This window comes from Clupea harengus, chromosome 21, assembly GCF_900700415.2.
Source record: "Clupea harengus chromosome 21, Ch_v2.0.2, whole genome shotgun sequence".
NCBI lineage: Eukaryota > Metazoa > Chordata > Actinopteri > Clupeiformes > Clupeidae > Clupea > Clupea harengus.
The window spans coordinates 18,410,000-18,437,499 of NC_045172.1; the positions used below are offsets into that span (position 1 = coordinate 18,410,000).

General features: G+C 45.9%; 1 protein-coding gene across 2 annotated transcripts in view; it reads left to right on the plus strand.

Annotated features, from left to right (window-relative positions):
• Window positions 1-27,500, plus strand: part of pard3ba (par-3 family cell polarity regulator beta a) — a 152,348-nt gene that overhangs the window by 96,985 nt on the left and 27,863 nt on the right. The window contains exons 17-20 of one of the 2 annotated variants that reach the window (XM_031558420.1): window positions 4,468-4,683; window positions 7,388-7,559; window positions 24,744-24,833; window positions 26,760-27,005. In XM_031558420.1, coding sequence (XP_031414280.1) covers window positions 4,468-4,683; window positions 7,388-7,559; window positions 24,744-24,833; window positions 26,760-27,005 — 724 coding nt within the window. The remainder of the gene's footprint in view (window positions 1-4,467; window positions 4,684-7,387; window positions 7,560-24,743; window positions 24,834-26,759; window positions 27,006-27,500) is intronic. The other variant, XM_031558421.1, reaches the window with a different exon arrangement.

Here is a 27,500-nt window from a genome sequence, read left to right on the forward strand (position 1 = left end):
TATCTACCTGTATTTCTCTGCCTTGCTGCCTTTCCCCGATCCTTCCTCTCTGTCTTCATAGAACTCCAGCTGGCTCATCACTTTCATCTGTAGTATTCCACGATGATCACCGAAAACGTCCAGTGCATCCTTTCTCTCTCTCTTCTTCCTGTCATTCCCATTTTCGCTTTCTCTCTCTCCTGTGTGTTTTTCCTTCTCCCTCCCTCCCTGCCTCCTTTCTTTCTTCCCTTCCCTCATCCGTCTATTTAGTTTGTTTTTGATTCAGTTTGAAAGCAACCATGTTGAGCTCTTTTGGATTGATTTAGCAATCTGTCACAGACGGCCATCTGTTTGTGTGTGTGTGTGTGTGTGTGTGTGTGTGTGTGTGTGTGTCTGTGTCTCCAAGCGCGTCCTCATCATTCATGTTTCTGGCCGTAGAATTGCATCTTGCTCACAAAGTTCGCTCTGATGGTTTACTGTGTGACTTGGCGGCCCTCCTTGGTGACTATGCTTTCTTCCCAGCTCCTAATCCAATAGAACCAAACTGTAATTATTAGATGGCTTTTTCAAATCTGTCTCCTGTCATTGCACAAACTATATGTCTCCCAAAGCATAAACTGACTCTCTTTTTCTCTCTCTCTCTCTCTCTGTCTCTCTCTCTCTCTTTCCTTGTCTCCAGCGAAGTGTAGGCTACATAAATTTGATTGTGTATCCACTGGATTTGAACCAGATCGCATTTGGATTGTGTTTTGACTAAAGTTGTTTGTTTCTTGTTCTAAGACTAAATCATTGTGGTTGGACTGGAACATATTTGGACATATTAGTCTTTTCGGTAGACTAGTCATGGGAATCGGCTTCAGGCGTCCAAAACGATGGTCGGTTCTAGTGAGATACCAAATACAATACAGACATATGAGCATAGAATTCTTTCCCTTTTCAATCATTCCTTCATGTGAAATGTGACATTTTAACCACCGTGGTCGCGACCAGAGGAGGGCCAGAGGATGAAATTCATGTGTTCCCTTTGAGTGAATCTGATGTTTCATGTGCATGTAAAACCCTTGATAAAGAATCCTTTAACTGGTTTATGTGGGAGAGGCCAGCGCTATAAGGTCCTGCTTTACAGGCAGCCACTGGAATTGAATTAAGAGTTTGTGGATATGGGGGTGATCCCTGTGTGTGAGTACGTGAGTGTGTGAGTGCGTGTGTGTGTGTGTGTGTGCGTGTGTGTGTGCGTGTGTGTGCGTGTGTGTGCGTGTGTGTGCGTGTGTGTGTGTGTGTGTGTGTGTGCGTGCGTGCGTAGGAAGTGAAAGTGTGTCTCCCCTGACGAGGAAGCAGCCTGTCTCGAGGCAGAGGTGTCGTCTTGACAACTGACCTCTTGAATCACATGCCCCTGTTAGTGTAGAGAAAAAAAGTGTTACTGTTTGTCGCCATGGTAACTCCTCAAGCTGTGACTGACAGTCAAAGCATCAGGTTCATCCCTGCTCTATCGCTGTCTCTTTCTCTTTTTCTCAATCCTCTTCTCCCTCACTTTTCTCTCTTTCTCTCCCTTTAAATCTTGCTGTTTTGTGCCCACACGTAATTTCCATATCTGTGAGTAAATACACTGCTGAATCATTTGAAACCTGACCAATTACTCCAAAAGCTCCTACTCTTCCTTTGATGGCTATGCAGATAATACACATACAGATGTATCTGTCTCTCTCACCAGGTAACTACAGCCCAATAGACTCACTGTGTCAATGTTTAGAGCAAATTAATAATTGGATGTGCCAAAATGCTATTAAATAAGGACAAACCTGAGATGATTTGTGTTTGCCAACAAAGAGAAGAGAATTAGCATTAACAGACACTTTGACTCTCTGACTGAAAAAAACTAAAAAAACAAATCCGAAATGTTGTTGTTCTAATAGACTCAGATCTCACTTTTACCAGCCATATCAAAGCATTCACCCAAACAGCCTTCTATCAGCTTAAAAATATAGCCAGAACCAAGGGTTTGGTGTCCCCAAAAAGGCCAAGAGAATCTGATTGGTGCCTTTTTTCCAATAGGGTGGACTACTGTAATAGTCTCTTAACTGGTCTTCTCAGAAAGACCATATAACAGCTGCAGCTAACTCAAAAGGCGGCTGCTAGACTTTTAGACAGGATCAAGAGAACAGAACACATTACTCGAGTTCTAGGATCTTTTCACTGGCTTTCAGTTAGTTACACAATAGATTTTAAAGTGCTGCTATTAGTTATATAAACCACTGAATAGTTTGGGCACAGAATACATCTCTGATATGTATAAAGACTAGAAACTGCGTAGGCCTCTCAGATCCATGGACTCAGGTCAGCTAGTAGAGCTCAGATCCATGGACTCAGGTCAGCTAGTAGAGCTCAGATCCATGGACTCAGGTCAGCTAGTAGAGCTCAGATCCATGGACTCAGGTCAGCTAGTAGAGCTCAGATCCATAGACTCCGGTCATCTAGTAGAGCTCAGATCCATGGACTCAGGTCAGCTAGTAGAGCTCAGATCCATGGACTCAGGTCAACTAGTAGAGCTCAGATCCATGGACTCAGGTCAGCTAGAAGAGCTCAGATCCATGGACTCAGGTCAACTAGTAGAGCTCAGATCCATGGACTCAGGTCAACTAGTAGAGCTCAGAGTCCAAACCAAACATGGTGAAGCAGCTGTTAAGCTGTTATGCTGCATGCAACTGGACCAAACTGCCAGAGGATCTTAGATGTGCCTATGATTGAGCTCTAAAACTTGCACCCTATTCTCACGGCACTTTACTCTTGATTTAATTATATTTCCTATCTTTTAATTATTCATATCGTTGTTCTTATAATTACTACTTTGTGTACTGTGTACTTTCTTTTAATGATATATATTTAAAAATATTTTCATCCTTTGGACATCCTTCATCCTTAAGCATTTTTCATTTGGATGTTCCTGTTGCTTTTATTCATGTAAAGCACATGGAATGGTCTCTGTGGATGAAATGTGCTATATAAATAAAGCTGCCTGGGTGGGATGGGATCATCTTTAAAACCTTCCCATGTGTTACCCACTTGTCTGGCCTCCTCCATCTCCTTTCCTTGCCTTTTACCCTCACAATGGCAGAAGTCAGAACTCTGCAACTTTGCATAAACTAATCCAACAACCAAACACTCCTGCACAGGTGACCTGTGTGAGTACTCTCTCACTCTCTCTCTCTCTCTCTCCCTCTCTCTCTCTCTCTCTCTCTCTCTCTTTCCCTCTCTCTCTCTCACTCTCACACACACACACACACACACACACACACCCTTCACACCGTGCCGCAGTCAGTGCCTTGCCCTCACTCGGCTGCTTAATTCCATCACGCCACAGCGAGACAGCAGTAATTAGGTTTGTGACACAAATCCTGCCTCTGAAACTGCGCATTTCATCCCCCATCCCCCACCCACACCCCACCTCTATTCCCGCCGCTCCGCTTCACAAACACCATTAAGGACCTCCCTGGGCTTGTGTCTAATGCCTATTTGCCAAATTTTCCACTCGCACAGTCTAGAATATTCCGCAGCCGGCGCATTTAGGGAGCTTTTGGACGTGTGCGTTTTTCATGTGTCTGTCACCCCCATTGAAACTGCTCTCTGAGCTCCTCTCAAGTGCCTTGAATGCTTATCTGACCCATTTCAACTGGGAGGCCACAGCAGCAGCAGCAGCAGTTCAGTTTACTAAGGGGGTTATGAGAAGTGAAGTTGGGTGTGATTCATATGCCATGGTGTGTTGGCAGAAGATGCTCTGTGTGTGTGTCTGCAGAGGTGGGGAAGCTGACTTTAGTCCTCCTTTGAGTTTCTCTTGTGATGCGTCTCCCCCTTTCCTAAGCTATGTTGGTTTTTCTGGTTTTCCCCTCCTTTTTATGTTTCCGCGTTGGGATTTTGGTCTCCTGTGTGTTCCAGATCTGTCTGTTTATGTGAAGATATGTGAATGAATTTTCAGTATCTAGTTTTGCACACAGCATATCCAGTAGTGTGATCGCCACTCGCTCACACTTCAAAATGTCTCCCCTTCCACCCTACTTCTAGACTTCTGTCGGCCTCCTCCACCTGTGGAGACTTGCAGTCCCACAGACGTGTGGCAGGTCTCAGACAGGTCTCAGACAGGTCTCAGACAGGTCTCTGTCCTGTTTCCTCCAGCCACTCGCCTCCATAGATATCCCTGTCCATCCATCTGCACAGTTTCCTCCCTTCCCCCCAACACACACACACACACACACACACACACACACACACACACACACACACACACACACACACACACTCTTACCAACCTCTCTCAGAAAATGTGTAACCAGGTTACTGTGCATGTGTGTCGCTGTGTTTTAACGACCTATTCCATTATTGATTTGTACTTGTGTATGATGGTGATGTGGTATTTGAACCTTCCTTCTCCCTCCCTCTCTCTCTCTCTCTCTCTCTCCCTCCCTCCCTCTCTCTCTGGCCCTGTCCCTGTCCCAGGAGCTGCTGCTGGGGCCAGTAAAGAGCTTGGCGCGCGGCTGGGCCTCCAGAAGTCCAGCTCCCTGGAGAGCCTGCAGACGGCCATGTCGGAGGCCGGCAAGATGGAGGTGCCCTTCCACCGCCCGGCCACCCACATGGTGCGTGGGCGCGGCTGCAACCAGAGCTTCCGCTTCGCCATCGACAAGTCCTACGACGGCCCCTCGGAACCCGAAGACGGTATAGCTCCTTAGAATAACCCCTTTCATAAACACGTAGTGTAGTTAGGTTAAACATGTTTCACTGTGTTCTAGAATCATATATGGGCTTATAAGTGTCTTGCAGTGTAGGCAAGTGTTTCACCCATATTTGGTCAGTGATGTATATGCTGAGGTAAAGTGCTGAAAGGACATGCAGGTAGAGTATAGTTTAGTGTCATTTACATCATCACTGCAGGTAGAGTATAGTTTAGTGTCATTTACATCATCACTGCAGGTATAGTTTAGTGTCATTTACATCATCACTGCAGGTAGAGTATAGTTTAGTGTCATTTACATCATCACTGCAGGTAGAGTATAGTTTAGTGTCATTTACATCATCACTGCAGGTAGAGTATAGTTTAGTGTCATTTACATCATCACTGCAGGTATAGTTTAGTGTCATTTACATCATCACTCCAGGTATAGTTTAGTGTCATTTACATCATCACTGCAGGTAGAGTATTGTTTAGTGTCATTTACATCATCACTGCAGGTAGAGTATAGTTTAGTGTCATTTACATCATCACTGCAGGTAGAGTATTGTTTAGTGTCATTTACATCATCACTGCAGGTATGGTTTAGTGTCATTTACATCATCACTGCAGGGAGAGTATAGTTTAGTGTCATTTACATCATCACTGCAGGTAGAGTATAGTTTAGTGTCATTTACATCATCACTGCAGGTAGAGTATAGTTTAGTGTAATTTACATCATCACTGCAGGTAGAGTATAGTTTAGTGTCATTTACATCATCACTGCAGGTATAGTTTAGTGTCATTTACATCATCACTGCAGGTAGAGTATAGTTTAGTGTCATTTACATCATCACTGCAGGTAGAGTATAGTTTAGTGTCATTTACATCATCACTGCAGGTATAGTTTAGTGTCATTTACATCATCACTGCAGGTAGAGTATAGTTTAGTGTCATTTACATCATCACTGCAGGTATAGTTTAGTGTCATTTACATCATCACTGCAGGTATAGTTTAGTGTCATTTACATCATCACTGCAGGTATAGTTTAGTGTCATTTACATCATCACTGCAGGTAGAGTTTAGTGTCATTTACATCATCACTGCAGGTAGAGTATAGTTTAGTGTCATTTACATCATCACTGCAGGTAGATGGTGTGTGACATGTTGGAATTTTTTTATTTTGTAATCACGGTATCGGACGTTTGTGGTAGAACCATTGCACTGGACTCAAGGAATACCGCAAACCCACTTATGATGGCAAGCTTTCATTGCAGTTCTAACAGAGTACCTGCAGGATATTATAAGACTTTTCATCCCAAGCATTATCATCATACATCACATTAATCACCCTTTGTTGACTGATTTAAGTGGTTTTACCCATCCAATTAGGCCTCTGTGTCCACGTTATGCCAACATCAATACAGCATTAACTCAGAGCCAGCCAAGCACTTTTAACGATCTCAACACTGGCACAACATCTCTAACTTGCACCACCATTGCACAAACCCATTAGGCTTTAAGATGCATCCCATCCCATGGCAAAGAAAATGACATTTAACATCAAAAGGAAAAGTAATGAAATACTATCTGCACATAGGAATGTCCGTACTTCACTAAGTGTGGAGTTTCGCACGCAGTCCCACGCAGATATGGCTTTTAATCCTGGCGGCCCCATTACCTGGCCCCTCCAGATGAAGTTCCAGAGTGTACACCGAGGTGAAGGATGTGAAATTAAATTGGAAATGTGAGCCATTAGCGGAGTCGCTTGCATCTGAGGCAGTCAAGGGGAGGGGTGGGGGGGTTGCAATGACTCAGCGGTCTTAAAGGGAGAGGATTTACCCCCCCCCTTCTGTCCTCTCTCTTCAGCAGACACTGAATCCTCTCAGAAACCAAAGCTGTCTGTGAAGTTGTGGTGTGTGTGTTTGACAGATGAAGAGTGTGTGTGTGTGTGTGTGTGTGTGTGTGTGTATGTGTATGTGGGGGGGGGGGGATTGGGGAGCAGGGGGTATATGAGGGCTTTTGAGGTTCACTCCAGACTCTTAATGAATAAATCCCGGGCCATCTGAACATGGCGGCCAAACCCATCTGCATTTTAATAGAAGTGTGTGTGTGTGTGTTTGTGTGTGTGTGTGTGTGTGTGTGTGTGTGTGTGTGTGTGTGTGCTCCATGGCCATAGCCTATTCCTCTTCTTTCATGTAGAGTTGTCAGTATGAAAAAAACAGTATGCACAATATGTGACACACCCCTCCAACTTGGTATGGTTGATTCCATCCAATAAGGGGTGTATCCAAATACATTATTCGGGAAAGCATACATAATGTGATGGAAACAGATATTTCTTCTACCTGAAGTTGCAAGTTATTATTTGGGGAAAAAAGTAAGCTGCATGATTGACATGTCTGTGTGTCAGCCATTATGTTTCTTCAAATAGATTCATATCACTATGACGTCCAGTGTAAAACTTCTCACACTTCCGGCCCTCAATACGAATACAGATACAGAGATAGATCATTGTGTTGGTTTAACAGATACAGATAATGACGTCTATAGTCACCTCTAACCTTCACAGAAACATCTGAAGTTTGTGTTGTAATGTATAAATGTGTGTGTGTGTGTATGAGATTGGTGAGAATATCCATACAAGTGTGAAAGTAGTTGTGATGTTGAATCCTTCTGACTTCCTGTCTCCCACTTCCGCTTCCTGTCAGATGACTTCTCTGACGAGAGCTCTGGCAGAGACACGCCCAACAGCACCTCCTCCCGCCAGGAACTGGAGGACGATGGCAAGAAGAAGAAGAAGAAGAAAAAGAAGGAGAAGAAAAGCAAAAGCAAATCTGACGACCCCGAAAAGAAGACCAAGAGGAAGTTTGGATTGCTCAGGTAGGGTCCTATCGGAGAGCTTCAGTGCTCTGTCTACCAAACACCACTTGCTCAGTAGGCACTAATGCACTGTATGCCCCCACTGCCATATAGCACATGAATCGTCTTCTTGTAAAACTGCTTCAAGCAGAGCCTGTGGATGTCCCACACGGAACAGGAAACATGTCTGGAAACATGTTCACAACAAATATTCATCTGAAAGTACCTGCACAATCTGTGTTTAACGATGATTTCATTCTGCTATTCGTGTAATCTCTTCACTGAAAGAGGTTACACTTTAGTTGAACACTCACCTTCATAAATTATTAACATTGTCTGTCTTCATGTCTGATCACTTCCAAGGGTTCAGGTAAAGTGCTACTAAAGTGGGTGTTCTCATTACTTTGGCCTCTACCCTTGAAATGCAGCGATTTTCTGCCCACAGATCTCAAGTTCAGATTTGGCCCTCTCCTCCAGTGTAAGTGGCCCTAGTTTGATTGGACGGGAAGACCGTGGCGTTTCTCCAGGTCCAGACGGGGGGTTTTAGGTGAAGACTCAGATGGGTAGAGCATTAGGGACATTTTCTCTGTGTGACATTTCTGATTGAAAACTAGTGGACCACACACACATGCACCTCCCAGATCCAATCAGTGAGAACACTTCTGTGGAAATGACCTTGGCACGCCAGTGTGGTTTAAGCCATGCCGAGGAAGGAACACATGGGGAAAATGCTTAAAATCTCTGGTAAAAAAAACAACTGGATTATAGGGTAATGGCTCCTCACCCTGTCCCAAAGTTTAGTCAAGCTGATGATGGACTTTGAACATTGTAAAGACCCCTTGGCAAGTCCATTCGGGTTGCGATGGAGCAAGAGCGGTGAATCTCTTCTCCAGCTGGGCACTGCGAACCGTATGATGAAAACAGGTCAGAACAGCACTCTTGTGTGTGTCTGCCTTAAGGCTCTCTCAACATCTCGAACTACTGTAGATGAGATGATAAACTGCGTTTCCCTATATTCTATCTTGGCGTATCGGGACACACTAAAGAACGGTACATTATCTCGCTGTATAACACTAAACAGATGTATATCTGCCCCAGGGGTCTTCAGTATTAATGTATGTGTGCACGCTCACATCATGCACCGAAATGAACAAAGGACAACCACACTAAGATTTCTGTCTCTCCCTGTTTGATGGACAGATTGACTGATGCCTTATTTGTCAGGAATGGCCACTGGAATGACAGCTGGGTGTCTCCGTGGTGATGACTGGCTGGCTGACTGATAGACAGTACTGTCGGTCTGGGAACTGAGACGTCTGTACCATCTCTGATGTGTGAAGCGAGGACTCCCACTGGGTTGATTTGCCAAACGGGCTGGTTTATTTTCAGCGCCGGCATTCACACAGTGCCTTCATAGCCCCCCCCTCAAGGGTCTGATTGTTATCTTGTTCATATAGAATCTGATCCGGGATCAGGGAGCGCTTTCCTCTCGTTCCAAACTGTAGCCAGCTGAGAAGGGAAGGGGGGAAGGGGGTACGGGGGGGGACGCATGAAATGTTGGAAACAAAACGTGCCATTGTGATAGAGGGTTAAAATACCTCCATGCCACATTGAAGCACGGCCTCCTGATTTACTCTGATGACTTTAAGTTCCTTAAAAAACATTCAGTCGCGCCAGCCAGAGTGCACGTCAGATGAGGTTGCGCTTGAGATGAAGAAACGCGTAAACACTTCCAGACTTCACACCAAGCTTTCTCTTTGCGAATCTGTTTTATCGTCCTCACATGCGCGGTGTTATTGAATGTGATATATGAGCTAATTAGCCATAATGCTCTCTAGCACAATCTAATTACAGGTCTTGGATGTTTTTTTTTTGCTGTAACAGAAAAAAAAGAAATTGGGGATTGGAAGCATATGGGTGTAAGTCTGCATCACATGGAGCAAATTGGAGATCGGAATCAGACTGCGATTTCTCTGGTCCCTTTTAAGGGGATGGGAGATGTTTTGTTTGTCGTGTGACTGAGTGAGGCGGGGAGGACGAGGACGGGGCCAATCCAAGTGTTTGAATGGGCAGCTGTTGCAGATTCCATTGTGTACGACTTAGAGGCTATTTCCATCACAAAAACAATAGAGAACTGCTGACTGGAAGATGATGCCTTTCTCTCTTTATTTTTGTTCTCTCTCTCTCTGTCGTTCTCTCTCCTACCAGCCATACTCATTTGATCACTTTTGTTTTGTTCCTTGCTATCAGTTTTCTGTTCCCATACCTTATGCTTTGCTGTGGAAGGGAAGGGATACATTTGCTGTTCATGAATCATTTAGGCTATTTTCGTAATGGCCCACCGAACTCATATGGGTTGTGTTTTCCAAACTCTTTTTGACAGATATGTCTGTATGTCATAACTTAAAGAAAGCCAGGGCTGTACCTTACCCATTGTTGCTTTAAGATCATTTGTTTTAAGTGCAGTGTTCTGTCTTCAGTGTAACCAGAACTAGGCACTCTCTCTCCGTCCATTAGTCAGCCATGTCCCACGCCACCCTCCTCAATCTCTCTTCTGCTCCGCTCACCATAGCAACTGCCCACTTTTGGGTTAGAAAATGGCCGCCTTGGTCTCTGCTCAGCCTCCTCTCCCATCCGCACCACCTCCCACTCCCCCTCCTCCTCCTCCTCCTCCTCCTCCCTCTCTCTCCTCTTTGAGTCCGAGTCAACCCATTGATGTTGTGATCAGCCAGCCGGTCCCTGTAGGCAAACTCGTCCCAGAACCGCAGTAGATTCCACGATAACACAATGAGTGGGTAGAAGACACAGATACAGTCATTACACCCCGATAATGGAGAAAAATACCCCAGTGGCCATTTTACCCCCCCCCCCCCCTCCATTCTTAAAAAAACATTCCCTCTGCTGGGACTTTAGAGCCAGTTGGCTCAGGGCAGAGACTTGGTAACTATCTGAGATCTATACCATATAATGCTACATGAAAGCCTCTATGTTCTCCGCCGTATGCTGTTAGAAGTCTGCACATGGTATGTCTGTATATGTATGTTCAGATGCACTGAAATAATCGAGTTTAGATTAAGTTAATGTATGTACAGTACATATAGATATACTGATCAGTTTCACGATATGGAGGAGTGTGCCTCTCAGTAATAAGATTCACCAGTGCCATTAAGGCAACTCACTGTCATTACCGCCCATATGGTTATGGTGGCCATGCTAGGATCTTAGTGGTTATGGTGGCCATGCTAGGATCTTAGTGGTTATGGTGGCCATGCTGGGATCTTAGTGGTTATGGTGGCCATGCTGGGATCTTAGTGGTTATGGTGGCCATGCTAGGATCTAAGTGGTTATGGTGGCCATGCTGGGATCTTAGTGGTTATGGTGGCCATGCTAGGATCTAAGTGGTTATGGTGGCCATGCTAGGATCTAAGTGGTTATGGTGGCCATGCTAGGATCTTAGTGGTTACGGTGGCCATGCTGGGATCTCGGTCAAGACTAATCCAGCAGTCTTGATTTATCTGCCCAATGGGGAGCTGCACTGGCCCTAGCCAAGCCTTTGCTAGCAGCCTTTGGTGATCCATGTCAACTTTTCTCCTCTCCTGTCTTCTTCTCCTTTTCCTCTCCTGTTTCTTCCAGCTCTGTGAGAAGGCAGGCAAACAGGCAGACAGCCAGGGCCCCTGGCGATTTAAGTCAGTGCCATCTTGCCAGAGGATTTGTGGACATGAAAGCCCCCTCTCTGATCCTCTGTTTACAAATCTGCCGCTCGCTATTTCCCATCCATCCAACGCCCGGATCTAAACGGGCCCAAGATTACCCGCGACCCAAGCCCATTAGCCGGCCTTGCGTTCCGGTCACACACACACACACACACCCAATATGTGGCGGTTGCTGGGTCCGACTTGCTGTGGTATTGGCAGATCACAGATGCGTCCGGCAAAACGCGGGCATCTCTCGCCTTCCTTGAGTCAAGCGGAGTGAAAAGTCAGGGTCACACTGTGTTGTTTACTCTGAAAGAGCTCAGGCCTTGACAGTAATCTGTGATGGGCTGAAATGGAGATTATTCTTTAATTCGCTTAATTTTGCCACCGCTAATGACCGAGGAAACGGAGTAAACATGTCGAACTCAACTGGAGTTGTTTAGGAGCCGGGGATTAATCCGGTGACACAACAAAGCCTCGGTTTGTGGATGTTTGAAAACCAGCTGTTGGGTAACGAAATGATCCGGCCACTTTTTGAAGCGTAAATAGGGTTTGTCAGTTTTTGTCCACAGTGCGGGATGGCCCCATTTATGTAGAATGCATTTCATCTTCTGGTCATTTCATGTGGGTATACATGAGTGAATTCTCAGTTTGAACTTCTGCTGCTTGTTGGGCCATCAGTGAAAAGTTTACATGGAGTCAACACTGCAGTCAACACTGTATCGTAAACTCTTGCAGAAAAGAAAAATACTTTTTTTTTATTTGACGGGCTCAACCATGGAATAGTGGTTTCAGATGTTGATGTTAGAATCCATATTTCATATAGCTGCTAGCTGACAGGTATATGAAGTAAAATAAGTTCCCTAAGTTGGTCTGCAGTATTTGTCACGAACCTCCAATGTAAATCATTCCTTTAAGAATGCAGCGAAGTCCTTTCGGGCGAGACCTTGGGAAAAACTCAAAACCCTACACTCCTTGTTTTATTCATAATTCACACAACCTATCCAGGTGCCTGTGTCTTTTACTGCACCTCTGAGAGGCATGAACAGGCGCGGGAATCAGAGTAGCGGGGATTTACACAGCCCATTAAAACGGCCCGTAACGACCTCCCCGGACGCCGTTCACCTAATGAACACAAGTAGAAAGGGCCTAACACCAGTACAGGTCAGACATTTATACACGTGTGTTGATATGTGCCCTTGACTTTTTCCATGTACAGAGGTCGAGTTCGGATCGGGGTGCCTTTGAAACGCGCGTCATAGATGGCAGTCATGTAAATACTGACAGGGTGGATTAGTCTCCCTACATTCACAGGCTCGATTAGCTCTGTTATTTAGTGCAAAGGCTGATGTGTGGCTTCCACAGCTAGTCTTAGGATGTCAGTAGTAATGTGGGATTGTAGTTAGAATCATTGTGTTGAGGCTAGCTATTATATGTCTATATGAGACATGTAAATAGAGGGGTACCATGCATAAATACAGGTGATATGTGTATCATTAGTAAGCTAGCACGGCAAAGTTAATGAGGGCTTATATACACACACACACAAACACACAAACACACAAACACACACCTCTGCACAATCCCAATATTCAGCATGCATTCCATATAAAACCAAATTTTTAAGCCATTAAAATTTTAAGCCATTATTTTGAGCATGACATTTAAGCTGTGCATATCTTGTTATTGTAGTTTCCCCCCCCCCCCTTCCATAACATTTGTGTGGAGAGGATAAAGCTGTTTCTGCTATCACCATGCACAGCCTCCCCGAGAAGCCTGTTATTTATTTATATAACTTAAATTAGACCTCATTTCTGCAACGAGGTCCTAATTTGTTTGTGCTGATGTGTTTTGTCAATCAAGTGTAACATGAAAAAAAAAAGCGACAGCAGATTCAAAAAAAAGAAAAAAAAAATCCCTCATGAATATTAATCGGCATAATCACGGCTGCTCTGTGTCCTCTGTGTGATTGACAGCGGGCCGGCTTCACCGGGGGATTTCAGAGCTAGTGCGCCTTTGCTCGAGAGAGAGAGCTTGGCTTTGCTAAGGCTTTTGTGTCGAGGGTGATGGAAGTATGCTTCCAGTTCGTAGACTCAAGATGAGCTGTAGAGCCAGTAGTAAGGCGCAAACTTCAGTCCTTCAGTTTCAGACGCCTAGGTTGGGATGACATTGTAATAGTTCCTGAGAGGGTACAAGATGGGTGCCAGTAACTGCGCTGTGTGATGCCCTCATTGGGTTTAGAGACGGTTATCTGAAGATTATTCATCTGTCTGGCAGCTTTCTTATGGATAATTCTGGTGTTATTTAATAAAACCGTGGTCTAGAGAAGATGGAGTTTGTCATGCTAATGCATTGTCAAGGCTTGAAAGTCCTTGCAGATTGCATTTGCTGTGTATAGCGACAAGTGTGTGTGTGTTTTTCTGTGTAAGGGTGTTTGCATTTCTGTGTCTGTGGTGTGTGTCTGTGTCTGTGTGTGTGTGTGTGTGTGTGTGTGTGTGTGTGTGTGTGTGTGTGTTCCTAAATGTCCACTTGTGGAATGACTGAGTGACGTGGTGTGAAAGGCCACCTCGTATTGGTCCCGCCCAGTCAGGATAGCGTTCCCGCTGTGCGCTCGGCCCAATGCGGACGCGTCGCGATGCTGATTGATGACCTCCATCCCACGGCGCCCCTGTGCCCGAGCCCCTTTCTCCCCCGAAAGGTTAAGTGGCTCTTACGCCCCACGGGGAACCGGCGAGAGGAAGCACCGGCGACGCATTAACCTTTCCTTCTCAGCATAGCCTAATCCATATCTACCGATCGGCACTGGCGAAGGCCGCAGTTTAACCAGATACTCATTTTTTTTTTGGTGCTCTCTTCTGTTTTCTGGGTTCCTCTCTTTTTGTCAGCAAGACAGTGGTGGTTATTTTATGAGACTACTTTTCTACCAAATGCCCCCTGGGAGTTGCACCATTCCTCTTGCCCGCTCTCTCTCTCTCTCTTTCTCTCTCTTTCTCTCTCTCTCTCTCTTTCTTTCTCTCTCGGCCATATAGACTGTTTTTTCCCGCCGGTTCACTGAATGGCAGGCAAGACTGGTTGGTCTGCCACAACAAAGGAGCGACACATAAGTCACATAAGTGCTCATTGATTGGGTCCAGTTTTACTTACACTGGGCCACACTCACACTTTCACAAGGCAGCTTACTTCTGAAACTTTTGAAGTTTGAATGTATTTCAACCTGCAGAAAAATGCCCCACAGCGTAGTGCCACAATCAGGTTTGAATAACCATGAGAGCAACTCCACAGAACAAAAGAAAAAACTCTGCCTATTTCGCCCCTAATTATTTATGAAAAGAAAGCAAGGTGAATAGATGTATTAAATATGTACAAAAGGAAATTATCCTAGTCAGCTTTGGAGATTCAAAGTGGCCTAAATTGATAGTGAGGGCGTTTGCCTGGCTCTTAATTATCTCATCTGCCGGTGATTGTGGGACACTTATGTGCACTGATTAGGAAATAAAATGCTGCCGTAGCAGAATGTATATGAGGGAATAGAAAAGAAAGATTTAATTAGTCCCAGAAGGAAGGGGAGATTCATTACTGTTTAATTATAGACAGACCAGTCTAGGGCCAGGGCCTTCCTATTGTGAAGGGCTACGATTGGTCCGATCATTGAGTCAGAGCTGTCAAATATTAGTCAAACTAGCTATTCATGAAGTGTGTGTGTGTGTGTGTGTGTGTGTGTGTGTGTGTGTGTGCGCGTGTGTGCGCGTGCGTGCACGTGCAAATGTGGACTGGATTGATGAGCGTCTTAAAGTAGTGATACATCAATTCAGGTAAACACTTAATGCTGTGTGTGTGTGTGTCATTAATTCTGTGTGTGTGTGTGTGTGTGTGTGTGTGTGTGTGTGTGTCATTTATGCTGTGTGTGTGTGTGTGTGTGTGTGTGTGTGTGTGTGTGTGTGTGTGTGTGGTGTCTGTTGCCTTTGTCTGTTTGAAGAACTATTTAGAGGAACCTCCAATGTGATTTTTTTCCATATTAAACTACCTCTTCTCTTTTGTCTTTTCATTTCGCCGAGCCTCCCCACTCCAGTCTTTTTATAAAATTCAATCAAGAGTCTTCACCTGCCGCCAAGGGTCGGATTTAGAGAGCTAATCCTTTTCTTTCTGTTTCTCAGATCTACCGGCTAATTACTCCTTTATTTAAACCTTCTCTCTCTCTCTCTCTCTCTCTCACTCTCTCTTTCTCTCCTCCTCTCTCGATCATTCTCTCAGAAGTTATCACCACTTGCGTTCCCAACTCTTTTCCATTGAGATCACCAAGCTGTAAATCCAGAGCAATCTAATAATGTTGATAGTATTTCTGCGGCTAGATTAAGTGAGCTCGCTGCCTCTGCAAACCGCTGCATTGCTTATATTTTCCTAAGCTACTTATTCTCCCATACACGCCTTGGGAGTTGCACTCTCTCTCCCTCCCTCCCTCTCTCTCTCTCTCTCTCTCTCTCTCTTTCACACTCACTCACTCTATCTATCTCCCCTATCCCACTCCCTCTCCCTAGCTACTTTTAGGAGTCTTTTTTTAGTTGAATGGTTATTTATCTGGTATTATAACAAAGCAGTGAAAATAAACCCTCTCCCAGCTTTATCCTCTCTATCCCTCAGACTCTCAGAAATCGTAGCGTGTGTGTGTACATGGGAGATAGAGTCTGTCTTTCTCTCCTGTGTGTGAGTGTCTGTGTGTTTTGTATTTTGTGTGTGCATGTCTGTGTGTTTATGTGTGTGTCTATGTGTGTGCTGGTGTGATTGTGTGCTTATGTCTGTGTGTGTACATCTGCAGTAGGAATTAAGTTTATACGTTTGGATGTTGACGCCAACAACTAGATAGGAGTGAATGTGCGTGCGTTTACACGTGCGCGTGTGTGTGTTTGAAGACCATCGTTACCGCCACCAGACACACCTGTCCAGGAGACACTCATCTCCCACTGATAACGGTTCCACAGGGTCCCAAGAGGCAAGAGCAAATGCACCCGTCTGTAGTCACCTCATGGCCACCAGACCCACACACACACACACACACACACACACACACACACACACACACACACAGCAGCGCTGCCAACAGCCTACACCACCCCTTTTCCCCCAAACAAACACATACACACGCACCCTTCATCTGTTCCTCAGGGGATTCCGTAATGACTGTCCCGCCGCTACATCCCTCCCGCCCGTTTTTCATCTTTCCTGTTTCTAGCCACTGCCAAACAAAAGCAGCAGTTTTATTTGCTCGGATGCCACCCGGGTGAACCCTCTGCGCTGGCAGAGCCAGAGAGAGTAAACACAGGGTACTCAAGGGAGGCCGAGACGCAGTGAGACGAGCGAGACGGGCGCGCTCCGGAAGGCTAATTTTAGCTGTTAACGGTCTAGCGTTGAGCACAGAGAGAGACACACTAATGGGAAGCCGGGAAAGGTTAGCGCCGAGTGGGTACGATGCTAAATCGCATTGCTGTGTCTGCAGTGTCTCAGACAGTGGCAAGGGTAATGGGAGTCGGGAGAGGTTAGCGTCGGGAGCAGAGGCGCTAAGACCAGGCTAATGTCTGCGTCTGAGTCGTTTCATCGAGTGCGGCAAAGGCTAATGTAGGTCTCGGAAGGTTAGCACAGTGGCTAGTCATGCAAAAGCTAAAATCACTGTCAGCAAAGGACTCTAATGACCTATTGAAGTGTATATGTTGCTTACATTTTCAAAGAGAAAAGTCCAGCCCTGCAAGTTAGAAAAAAGACTGTGAAAATACTAGACTTTTACTTTAACTTTCTATGATGTGTCATAGTTCTACCGATAGTTACAATTATTTTGTAATTGAAGCTTTTCAGCAAATCTGACACACCCACTCTAGCCATTCACTTATGCTGAAAGTGAATACTGTACCATTATTAGATCCATATAAATGATGTATACACAGTGTACATGGAAGGACTCAATGCGGCCCATAATGAAAGCCCATTTGAAGGAAAAAAAAAATCACTTAGCCTAATTGATTGGCTAATTCAAGTACCGGTGACCAATGTCCATGATGTAGCCATAGCAACAGGCAGCCAAGCTTCCTGCTTTTCCTCCCAGACATCCAGGACCGTTGTCATTGTCATTGTCATCTTTGGGGAAAGGTCAGAGGACTGACACCACCTCGACTGTCTCTGATCCAACAGGGCGGTGGGACCTCATTAGAGAGCCCTGATATGCTTCAGGAGGCAGTGGGGAAAGCTGCCCAATGCTCCCTCTCTCCCTCTCTCTCTCTCTCTCTCTTCGAAGATCCTTCCCTCCCTCCCTCTCTCTCTCTCTCCCCCTCTCTCTCTCTCTTCTCATCTCTCTTCTCCCCCCCGTTCTCCCCCATTCTTTGCGCTCGTTTTTCCCTTTGAAGTGGCCACAGGTCGAGGGGATAATGAATGCAATGAGACTGTTGGGAAATGTGGGCAGCCCCACCCCACCCCACCATAGCTGCATCCCTCCACCTGCTAGTATCAGACCAACAGCAACAGAAAGCACCGCTGCCATTGAATTCACCCAGGGCAAACTCTTGAGGGAATATGTAACTTATTGAAAGACTATTGATTGATCGATTGATCTAGTTCATTAAACCAACATCATGGCTACCTAGGTTAGGCTGCCTCCCTCCAGATCTATACAGAACATGCTATGTGCCGCCGCTAAACAGATGTGCCCATATAAAGAGGGGATTTAGTACTGGAAGCGTGTCAGGAGCTGAGCGATGTATTGGTTACAGCCTTCCTCCTCTGTGGCTCATCTCCTTGCTGTGTCTCCCAGTGCTTGCCAGGTTCACACATCCCGCAGATTAGCACAGGAAACCGCTCCCCCGGGCGAAGCCCGTTATTAGCACCCACTCGTCCAGTAGCAACTCGGAATGCCGTCTGGGAGAAGAAGTATACTTGAGCCTTGCGTACAGTGTGTGTGCTGTGGAGTGTATGGGGGGGGAGTGGGATTTTCCCCCCATTGTGCGCGGCAACGGTTCATAATGGTGCCCATTGTGTGCCGCCGGGATCGCTAGGCTCCTTAGGTGTCCGCCGCGAGGGATTTGATTTCAGCTCGGCTCTGGTTTTGTGGGGGTTTCCAACCACAGGAAAATGGGTATGTGTGTAAGAGAGAGAGTGTGAGAGAGAGTGAGAGAGAGTGAGAGAGTGTGTGTGCGTGTGCGTGTGTGTGTGTGAGAGAGAGAGAGTGAGAACAGGGGAGAGCTGAGAGCTTGAGAGATGAAAGAAAGAGATGGAGCAGAGGAAAACGCTAATAGGCTGTGGATGGTGTTTATCAATATTGAGAGGAATGGAGCGGTCCTGTCTTGGTGTCCATCCATGATCGGGGAATACCCACAGCACAGAGATATGAATGTGGGGGGGGAAGAAATAGATGCCAGGAAAGTAAAAACGAAAGAAGGAATACAATGGCAAAAAAAAGTAAAGGAGAGAGAGGGAAGAGCGGTCGAACGGAGGGGGTGTTCCTCTTCATACTTTGACAGATAATCCTAATTAAAGGAACAGTAGGATAAACCACCCGATGCTGACAGGCCCCTTTAATGTATGCACACATAATGATCAGCTCAGGCGGCCAGACCACCCGTTTGGAAAGGCTGTTTCGGCGAGAGGGGGTTGGGGGTCTCTTTAAAAACCATGAGATTCCTCTTTTGGCTCATTTATAACCAAAACCCTTCGTAGCTGACCGGCGGGAATAGGCTTTAAGTGTGAACAGGGCTTTTTGTTCTCTGTAATCAAACGTATTATTGCTTTTTGGGGGGTTTTATGTGAGGCATCAAACCCTGAGACCACATCTCTCCAGAGTTACATGTTACCAAATCTCCTGCTTTGAGTCAGCCTTGAGCTGTTGACAGAGTAAACATGCTGTGTTTTCTTCTTTTTTTTTTCCCTTTTCTTTTTTAAAATCCAAACCAAGCTAGCAGCCCACGCTACAGCGCCTCAGGGAACGCTAACCTCTCCTGGATCTGCGGCCTCGCTAAGGCTAACCTAGCCACCCGTGGCTTGAGTCCACACAGGGCCCTCAAGTCTCTCCCCTCCACCTTCTCCCCTTCCGCACCCCCTACCTCCGTCACGCTGGAGATGCTAATCGGCTTCCCAGGGCAGCTTGGGCACAGACCTAAATCATTAGCGCGTGCTAACCTGCCTTCCCTGGGAGCTGCGCCGGCCGGCCACTTACCTTGGCTGCATAAATATTTCATTTCCTGTCTCCCTTTGCTGTCCGCAGGGTGTGGCGGGGATGGGGGGGTTAGGTGGATGGGGTTGGCGAAAGGTGTGTGTGTGTGGGTGTGTGAGTTGAGAAAGATTTGAAAGCCATCTCTTTTTCATTAGTTCATTTACATTTACCTTCATTCATCCAGAGCGACTGACAATACAAGTCTTTATAGTATCTAGAGTGTAAGTACAGTTCAAGTGTAAGTATACCAAATTTTTTATATATATACACCATCATAGCATGGAGATATATATATAGCATGGAGATATATATATTTTATATATATATATTTTATATATTTTATCAGTATATATATATATATATCCATGCTATGATGTTATATATTTATATATACTGTATATATACTGTATATATAATATATATATATATATATATATATATATATATCCATGCTATGATGATGGCGGTGGTGTTGACACCTTGCTCTAACAGTTGACCCAAAGGAACAGTGTGGTGTGATTGTGGGTGTGCTGAGTGCCAGAGGGGTAGATGCGTGTGTGTCTCTCTGTGAGGACATTTAATGTTCACACTCTCTGCTTTCCTGTACTGATGTCAGTGTCTCTGCCACGGGGTTTGTAGACGTGTCAGAGCTGCCCTGTGTCTGTGTGTGTGTGTCTGTGTCTGTGTGTGTGTCTGTGTCTGTCTGTATCTGTGTGTGTGTCTGTGTGTGTGTGTGATGAGTACGGTTCCGTGTCACCCACCGGAGAGGAGAGGAGAGAAGAGGAGACGGGAGATGGTGAATAGCCTGAGTAGTGGAGCTGAACTAATGGCTTAATTACTTACAGTCATTTATTTATTTAGAAGCCCGTGCTGCTCATAGACATCGTTGTCCTCTGTGTCTTTGAGTGCATTGATCGCTCTCCCCGTCATACATTACATGTCCGACCGTATCGGTCAACTGGCTATTGATTCTGTCAGGCTGTCTCTCTCAGTCCATCCCTCTGTGTTTCTCCACTATCCTCTTCCATGTGTTCACCTCTGTCTCTCTCAGTCCATCCTTCTGTGTTTCTCCACCATCCTCTTTCATGTGTTCACCTCTGTCTCTCTCAGTCCATCCTTCTGTGTTTCTCCACCATCATCTTTCATGTGTTCACCTCTGTCTCTCTCAGTCCATCCTTCTGTGTTTCTCCACTATCCTCTTTCATGTGTTCACCTCTGTCTCTCTCAGTCCATCCTTCTGTGTTTCTCCACTATCCTCTTTCATGTGTTCACCTCTGTCTCTCTCAGTCCATCCTTCTGTGTTTCTCCACCATCATCTTCCATTCAGTCACCTCTGGCTCTGTTCAGTTCATATGTGTGCATTCGTTTGTGTGCACAAGTGTGTGAGAGAGCTTTTAGGTTGTGGTGGAGTACTTATATGTACACGTATGTATGTCTGCATATGTCTGTCATAGTTCATGTGTGCATGTGGGGCGCGTGTTTGAGTATAAGTGGTTTCAGAGTACACATATATGACTCTGTGTTGGGAGAGAGACTAAGTTATAGAGCACGCATCTGTTTTATAGTCACGTGTGTATGACAACAAAAATGTGTATATTTGTGTGTGTGTGAGAGAAAGGGCATATATGTGTTCACAGTCAAATGTGTGAGAATGCATGCATATGTCAGTGTGTGTCTGCGTGGGCGAGCGAGGTGCGCGAGCGAGAAGCTAGCGAGATGTGCTAGCGGTTCATTGCCATGCAGACCACGGCCTGTGGGCTGTAATGAGAGAGTGGAGCGCTGGCAGGCACGCCCGCATGCAGACGCTGGTATTAGATAGCTCCAGCCTAATAAGATAAATACAGTCATTAAGAGCACCGGGGGGTGGGGGGTGGCAGTGGGTATTCGGGTGATATGTTGTGCTCTCCAGCGCATTCTCTTTCTCTTTCACACACACACACACACACACACACACACACACACACACAGACAGATATGCACACATGCTTACATGTGTACACATACAGTGCCCTCCAGAATTATTGACATTGGAATAGAATGGTCGAAAATCCCTTCTTCTGTGTTGTCGTATAAGTCTTCTAAGACATTACAAAAGCAGACTCAGTGCTGTTCTGCTGTCAAAAGGGGTTTAACAAAATACTAAATGGGGGGGGGGGGGGGGCAACAATTTTGACACGCATGTTTTTTGGAATAAAATGATCACCGTGACTTTTTTTTCTTGTGCTAATGGGCTCATATGGAATTGATATTTTTCATGTGTTAAACAGCAAGGGGGATTTTCATCAGCCTTGTTCACTGGTGCCAATAATTCTGGAGGGCACTGTATGCATGCACGCATATGGCCAAAGGGTGACTGTGTGTGAATCACTTCAAGCTGTCCCCAGATCAGGGGTAAATCCCTCAAGTAGTGAGCTTTTGACTAGCTTTACCTGTAGCTTTGGGTATTAGTCTGAAAGCGGCCATGCTAATGTTTGATGCTCATTACATGTTAAGGGTTCTGGAACAGTGACACATCACTCTTAAACATAGATCTTTTAGAAACACGAGCCTCTTTAGACTGGTTCAGAGAACCACTTGTGTAGCTTCTATTTAAACCATGAATGTTTGAAAAGAAAGAACAGGTGCTGCTCTCTCTCTCTCTCTCTCTCTCTCTCTCTCTCTCTCTATAGAAGGAGGTTCAAAGCATGGAGTAAGAACTGCTTGGAACAAATACATCAAAACGGCACACTCTCACAATACAGTTCTGCATTCAAAAGGAGAAGCTAGGAGTGTCATACAAGTAGACATACTAATCAATGGAAGAGCAAATATAACTTGGTTATTCTTGGGTAGAAATCTGCATGTGTAGAAGTAGTATCGTCTTACAGACTGGGATGGCCTCCATCCTCTAGATCAGTGGTTCCCAAACCTTTTACAGTCCCGTACCCCTTCAGACATTCAATATCCAGCTACGTCCCCGTCCCCCCCGTCCCCCCCGTTGGAAAAAAAAAAGTTTTCCTTTTCACCTTTTATTCCGTTATTTTTTTCGTTTTTCGTTTTGGCTCATTTTGTTCACCATGAGGTACATTGATGGCTTAAAATTAGTGAATAATATGTGCCACAAGTGACCCAAACCTTCTAAGGTTCTTGTTTGCCAAACATTATTTGCAGGCGTGGCCAGAGCGGAGTTCAGCACAGACATGACATTTTCTCAGTGGTTTTGTTTTTTAATTAATGCTTGTCCATCGCTGCGATCGTTATTGTGTTTATTAGAAAGAAATTTGGGCGATTTTGATGCACAAAATGATGTTTCAGTCTGAAAGTTGCAATTCTGTTTCAAAGGGTACATTCCGCGAATTCCGTCTGTTTTCCGTTATCGTGGACATTTTCTCCCCGCGTACCCCCTGAACCACTTCGTGTACCCCTGGGGGTACGCGTACCCCAGTTTGGAAACCGAGGCTCTAGATGCATCTGCTCCACAGGGAGTGAATGGCTGGTGATTATATCTAATGAGGTGAATTTACTCTTGTAGCGAGACCAGAGCACGGTCTAATAAAGAGTTTATGATATAGAATAAATAAGGATGCTACTAGGTGATATGGGCTAAAATAGCATATCTTGCTTTAATATACGTTTTGATTTAATGCATGATGTCTGCAAGTGGACATTACCGGTACATAATGACCTGTAGCGTGGAGCGTGGTACACCAGGCAGTGGGGATGGAACATACTTGTTTTTCTGCTGTCCGCGTTCCTTCTATTCTGATACCATATGTACATTTCATTATGTATCTGATGTTACTGTTTTTATTGAGTTAATTTCGCTTCTCTGGCTCTCTGACAGCCTATATTGGCTATGATACACCTCCACCACACACACACACACACACACACACACACACACACACACACACACACACACACACACACACACACACAAACACACAGACACAGACACACACACACACAGACGCACACACACACACACACACACACACACACACACACAGAGCCTTAGCCTGTGTCCTACTGCTTGGATTCTCTGTAGCAGTCTTCACACACTGGTCATCTTTTTTAATGATAGCAGCTCACACACACTACCTCTTCTTCTCGTCTTCTCACCAGGAGACTTGACAGACGTGTGTGTGTGTGTGTGTGTGTGTGTGTGGTGTGTGTGTGTGTGTGTTGACCACAGTGGATGATGCAGTTCTCAGCCAGGGATTTCTCTCAAAATGAAACGGATATAGAAACTTTTCTCTATACAAGAACTGTGCTGCATGTAACACACTTCGTGTTCCGTCATGGGAATCTGTAGGCTAATATGTGTGGAGTTATAAATGGTGCAGAGCTAATTTGAAGTTTACAGGAAATCAATAATGGAACGGGTACCACTCTGGAGGAAACCTGCTTTCATTTATCAGTAGATTCATTGTGCATACAAAAAGATTTGCAAAAACAGCAGTTTGCATGTACATAAAGCAGACACACGTGCACACACGCAGACACACACACACACTCATGTACGCACGCACACAGTTACACACACACACACACACACACACACACACACACACACACACACACACAGAGAAACACAGACACAGACACATATGTACTTCACGCTGGGTTAATGAAGTCAGTTGGAGTTCTTCACATGCATTACCCCAGCACTGAACCAGAAAGTCTCCCTCTTTTATTCAGTTCTGCTATCTCTCTCTCCCCACGCTCCCCAGATGCCCGTATCTTCCTCTGTCTGTTCTTTTGTCTCTTTCTTTCTCTCCCACCACCACCACCCCATCCTCCATCTCATTTGTGTACTGTCTTGATATGTATGTGTGTTTCTTTTCTCTCTCTGTCTATGTATCTCTCATTCTGTCTTTCGTTCCATCTCTCTCTCCCTTGTGTGTCTGTCTCTCTGTCCCACGTGAGGAGCAGTGTGCGTCAGGCTTCTGAACAAGAGGCTGTGTAAGTTGGAAAGGCATTGCCCAGAGCACGCCTGACTGTCGGCTGACTCCAATCACTGCAAGCTGTTAAAAGGCGTGTGTGTGTGTGTGTGTGTGTGTGTGTGTGTGTGTGTGTGTGTGTGTGTGTGTGTGTGGGGGTGTGTGTGTGTGTGTGTGTGTGTGTGTGAGAGAGAGAGGAGGGAGAGAGTGAAAGAGATGGGGACATAATTTCAGTGGTGAAGCTGGACTGATTTTTGGGGGGGCTGTTTGTGCTGGTTGTTTTGGTGGGTTTTGCTTGGCTGCCTGCTAGGGATGCTGGAGGGTGGCTTTGAAGGATGGCACTTTGGTGAGATGTTAATGCTCTTTTCTCTCTCCCTCTTTTTCTCTCTCTTTGTTCCAGGTTTGGGAAGAAAAACAAGGAGGCCAAAGCTAAAGGCAAGCTTGACGCTCTGAGTGAAGAGGAACTGGACCGCAAGATTGAGGGGACCAGGTGAGGAGACCTGTGTGTGTGTGTGTGTGTGTGTGTGTGTGTGTGTGTGTGTGTGTGTGTGTGTGTGTGTGTTGGACACTGTTGGACATGGTCTCGGGACAGAAAAACACACACACACACAGAGCACATCCCCCTCCCCACTCCCTCTTCATGCCCCCCTCCTAATAAGGAGCCTTATCAGTGCTGTAATTGTGTTGGGAAATTCCATCTGGATCCAATTAAATCCCTCTGCTAAGCTGTCTAGATGTGTCCTCTCACCCCTCCACCTCACACACACACACACACACACACACACACACACACACACACACACACACACCTCCTTTAAAGCCCCACAGAAGGTTAGGCCTGTCTCACCCCCTAATACACACACACACACACACATACTCAATACCAATTCTCAAAAAGAGACATGCTCGTAGACTTACACTTACATTAGATGCACTCAAACTCCAAGACACACACACACACACACACACACACCTATCAGACAGTATGCTTCCCGCTTGTACAGCCCTCCTAGTTAACCAATTCTGAGCCCATCTCTCCCCTGCTGCCCTGTGTTGTGTGTGTGTTGTGTGTGTGTGTGTGTGTGTGTGTCAGTGCTCAGTGTGGGGGTTTCCAGCCCTGAGAGGAGACACTACTGGGCTGCTCTTGTTCTCTTTGTGTCTTTTTCTCTCTCTCTCTCTCTCTCTCTCTCTCTCTCTCTCTCTCTCTCTCTCTCTCTCTCTCTCTCTCTCCCCCTGTCTCTCTCTCCCTCCCTCCCTCCCTCTCTCTCTCTCTCTCTCTCTCTCTCTCTCTCTCTCTCTCCCCCTGTCTCTCTCTCCCTCCCTCCCTCTCTCTCTCTCTCTCTCTCTCTCTCACACTGTCTCTCTCTCTCTGTCTCAATGTATATCTCTCTCTCTCTCTCTCTCTCTCTCTCCCTCTCTCTGTGTTTTATTCCCAGCTTTAGCGTTTGGCTCTTTTTTCCATATGGGTCTCACTCTGAGGCGGGACATTGTGTGAGAGAAAATAAGCAGAATAACTCCTTCCTCTCTCTGTCTCTACATCTCTCTCTCTCTGTCTCTGTGTCTCGTTCTCTCTGTCTCTCTTTCTCTGTCTCTGTCTCTCTGTCTCTGTCTCTTTCATTCCTCCCTGACACCAGAGCTTGTGCAGCCATACATCCCTCAGTCCTCAGTGGTTTCTCCCTCTATGTGTTTTCTCAAGGCACTGCTGTCACAATGAATACACACACAAACACATACACACACACACACACACACAAACACACTGGCACCAATCATGCTTAGTGCACTGATATTGTCTGTTGATACTAGTGCCAAACCTAAACTCTCACACATGAAATAAATGCAGATGAAGTGAAGTGATGTATCCTGAGAGCCTGCTGGATATTCCCACAGTTAGGTGTGTGTGTGTGTGTGTGTGTGTGTGTGTGTGTGTGTGTGTGTGTGTGTGTGTGTGTGTGTGTGTGTGTGTGTGTGTAAACAGAAATAAATTATGTGTCGTGTTTCAGTTGGTTAGAGGTAATCGTGCGAAAAGCAGTGGAAACATTGTTACTTTTAATTATTACAGTGTCACACCGGGCCTCCAGTGAGCACTCAGATGGGTTTGGCATAAATCACGGCAATTCTCACCACACTGTTCACATGATGTGCTTCTCATTCCCTTGCACAGGACTCATTAGGTTTGTCAGATGCAGAGTGCTTTGATTAGCATAGCACTCAATGGCGATTCCCCTGGGGTGACATTAATAAAAGCACATTTTTCTAATGCGGTTTTTAATTGGACTGCTACAGATTTAGACATCTAGGTGTTCTTGTTTCTTCGCCTTATTACTGTAACAGTTATGTCAAAATGAGTAGAAAACTGATGAAAGGGCTCCATCCGTTTTGTGGCGGGTGTATTTATTTATTTTGTTTTGGACAGAAGTGAGGTGGACAGCCCCACTCCGGACAGGGTGCTACTGCCGGACGTGGAGGACGACGATCAGGACCCCAACTACGCCCGCATCAACAACTTCCGCCAGCCTCCCACCGCTGCTGCCCCTTCCCCTACCCCTGCCCCCGCCCCCGTCCCTTCCCACAGCAGGGAGCCGTCCGCTGAGGACCCACGGGAGGGCCTCTACGCCAAAGTCAACAAGCAGAGAGCCCCACCCTCAGCCGTGACTGACAGGTGAGAGACCAATGAGAGACTGACTTTCAATTCAATTCACACTTTGTGCAAACCCTGAGGCCTTCCCCACGATCTCAGGCAGTATCCTAACCAGCCCATCGCCCTTCATGATGGAGAGCTGAAATGGACTTGGAGGCTCAAGAAGCTCCAAGCTCTAAGGTCAAAACCGTGAGACTCCCAAAAAACCAAACTATCCCTAACAGGGGCAATTCTTAAAGAAATATGAGCCTTCTGACTTTCTTGGCCAATCTGGCTCTCTATAGAGCACTAATGAAGACCCACAGAGTCTAGACAGCTCTAGTGCTCCCTGGTGAGTAGACTCCTGTGATTGGCTGATGTGAGGCTCTCCCATCCGGACCCTGGCTCTTCCGGGGGTGGGGTGGGGGGGGGTGGGGGGGCTATTCCTGCCTCCCGGGAGCGGCAGGCAGTTACTACTGCGGCAGCACCCCTGTCAGCGGCCTCATCAGTCAGTCTGTCAATGGCGGGTGTCTCTGG